This window comes from Acanthisitta chloris, unplaced genomic scaffold, assembly GCF_000695815.1.
Source record: "Acanthisitta chloris isolate BGI_N310 unplaced genomic scaffold, ASM69581v1 scaffold36184, whole genome shotgun sequence".
NCBI lineage: Eukaryota > Metazoa > Chordata > Aves > Passeriformes > Acanthisittidae > Acanthisitta > Acanthisitta chloris.
Window position 1 is genome coordinate 21952 of NW_008670415.1, and position 2551 is coordinate 24502.

General features: G+C 58.8%; 1 protein-coding gene across 1 annotated transcript in view; it reads right to left on the reverse strand.

Moving 5' to 3' along the window:
- Positions 1-1854, reverse strand: part of DSCAML1 (Down syndrome cell adhesion molecule like 1) — a gene marked incomplete at both ends in the record, with an annotated part of 23775 nt that extends 21921 nt beyond the window's left edge. Inside the window, 2 exons of the mRNA XM_009073679.1 lie at positions 586-861; positions 1576-1854. Of these exons, the coding sequence (XP_009071927.1) occupies positions 586-861; positions 1576-1854 (555 nt within the window). The remainder of the gene's footprint in view (positions 1-585; positions 862-1575) is intronic.
- Between the last annotated feature and the right edge of the window lie 697 nt (positions 1855-2551).

A 2551-nucleotide genomic window follows, 5' to 3' on the forward strand; every position in this document is an offset into this window, starting at 1 on the left:
GCTCCTGCCTGGGCTGGGAGCTCTGGCTCAGTTGGGAGAGGGGCTCAGTCAGTGACACGTGCAGGGCCACACCGTCATCACACGGCAGGCAGACACTGGGAGGGGCAGGGGGCATGATGGTTCCTACAGACACAGGCTTGGGGGGACAGCTCCCTTGGCACAGCCCATCCCTTGTCCAAACACCCAGTGACCAGAGAGGGTTGCCTGGTGAATGGAGGTGCCTTGGCCTAGCGCTGGGGGTGGCAAGTCAACATCTATTTCAATCCTTCCCCATCCTGGATGTGACGTGTCCCTGAGCTCCCCTGTCTAAACACCCAGTGACCAGAGAGGGTTGCCTGGTGAATGGAGGTGCCTTGGCCTAGCGCTGGGGGTGGCAAGTCAACATCTATTTCAATCCTTCCCCATCCTGGATGTGACGTGTCCCTGAGCTGCTTGCAGACAGCACACAGCCCAGAAGGTGGGCTGGGAACAGCCTGGCCCCAGGACTCCCACCCCAGCAGGTCTCACTGCCCCCCAGCCATGCACAAAGCATCCCGGAGTGCCCTCGGAGAGGGGCAGAGGAAAAAGCCTCGCCCACAAGCTCACCCTCCAGCGTGATGATGGAGAAGTCCTGTGCTGTCTGGGACTTGCGGGTGGCGAAGCACTGGTAGGCTCCAGAGTGGCTCTTCTGTGCAGCTGTGATGAGCAGGGTCTCGTTGCTGATGCCCCGGATGGAGATGTAGTCATCCACCGCCACGAGGTCCGTGTTGCGGTACCAGCGGATGACGTACTCGGGGGACCCGCTGAGAGCACAAGAGAGGATGACGGTGCTGCCGATGCCTGTTTTGAGCTTCTTTGGTGTGAGGGTCACACGCAGAGGGTCTGTGAGAGAGGTGAGAGCAGAGAGGGGTCGGTGGTGCTGGGCAGTGATGCAGGAGGCAGCTCATCCCTACTGTGCTCTCTCTGTTTCTCCTGCCCTGGAAGCACCAGCCTGGCTATGAGTAAAATGTCACTGCACAATAAGGCAGGTGGCCCTGCCACCATCCTCGCTGCTGACAGCCCCTGCTTTTAACATCAGCCTCAGGCTCCCAACAGGGGTAATGTGGGGAGGTGGCAGGATGGCTGGAAGGCGATGGGGTTGTTGTGATGGGGACAGTGCTGAGCTGGGGACAGGCCAGGGGGGATGGTTCCCAGCAGGCTGTCAGTGCCCAGCTGGTGCTGTGCTCCCCAGTGCTGCTCCAGGTAAGGCAGGCACAGTGGCTCTGGTACAGCCAGGATCCCAGTGACAGCAGGAACCCCCAGGAAAACAGCACGTGATAAATGCTTGGCCTGCCCAGATGGTATTTACTGTTTGGCTGGAGCTTATTTTATGTAAATCAACATAAAGTCTATGTAAATCAACAAAGCAAAGCACAGAGGCACCCAACACGTCTGACACTTGCAAGACAGTGGCTTCCAGCGCGCAACACCCCGCACGGAAACGCAAGGTTTGCGGTTTACACGGCTGTATAAAACCTCTGAGGCTCTACGCTTCACAAGGCAGCAGGAACAAGTCCCCACCACGACCACGTCCCACTCCTCCCCCCCAGCTCTCACCTATGACCGTGAGGGTCCCTGTGACCTCGGCGGACCCGAAGGTGTTGGTCACCTCGCAGATGTAGGTCCCGCTGTCCTCCACGCGCAGGTCGCTGATGGTCAGGCCCGTGATGCGCTTGGTCCAGCGGCTGTCGGTGGGGAGTGGGCGCCCGTCCTTGATCCACCGCACGGCCGGGTTGGGGTAGCCCGAGGCGATGCAGGGCAGCTCCACCAGCCTCCCTGCCTTCACCTCCCGCGACTGGAAGCTGTCTAGCATCGTGGGGATGGACTCTGCCGGGTCTGGGTTTGGAGAGGAATTGGGCTCACCCAGCGAAGAGAAGGAGGCGAGGTGTCTCCCCACCAGGGCACCCAGAGACCCCCTGGCACGGTGACACTGCGCACTGTCCCCTCGGCATCATCCGGGAGACACTGTCTCTCCTCATCCCCTCGAGCTGCAGGCTCTGCCCAGCACCAGTGCAGGATACCAGCCACATCCTCACTGGGCATGGGGTGCCCTAACTGGCCAGCACAGACTTCAGCAACCGGGACAAGAGGCTCGTGGGGAGGTGGGAGGGAAAACACATCTCACTAGCTGATGGGAGGAATAAACTCAGCACCGGAGGAATTACTCAAGGTGACACCTAATTGGTGCAAAATACACAAATTCTGTGGCACATTTCAAAATTTACAAGCAAAAGGGCCCATCAGGCAGCTGGGAAAGGAGAAAATTAATCACTAAGTCTCAGGCGTGAAATTAAATTCCAGGGGAAAGAAACCTCTTTCATTACTCCCAAGCAGAAGTAAAACGCCGTGACGTGTAAATAATGACAGCGACCAGGAGGAGACTGGGCCGGATCGAAGCTCACAGAGAGGGGACGATGCACCCAGCGCTGCAGGAGGCACAGCAGGATGGGCACAGGTTGGACACAGCACCCTCAGGTCTCTAAGAGGAGAGGGCAATGCCAAGCAAGCACCATCCTGGGCGTTCCAGCCCCTT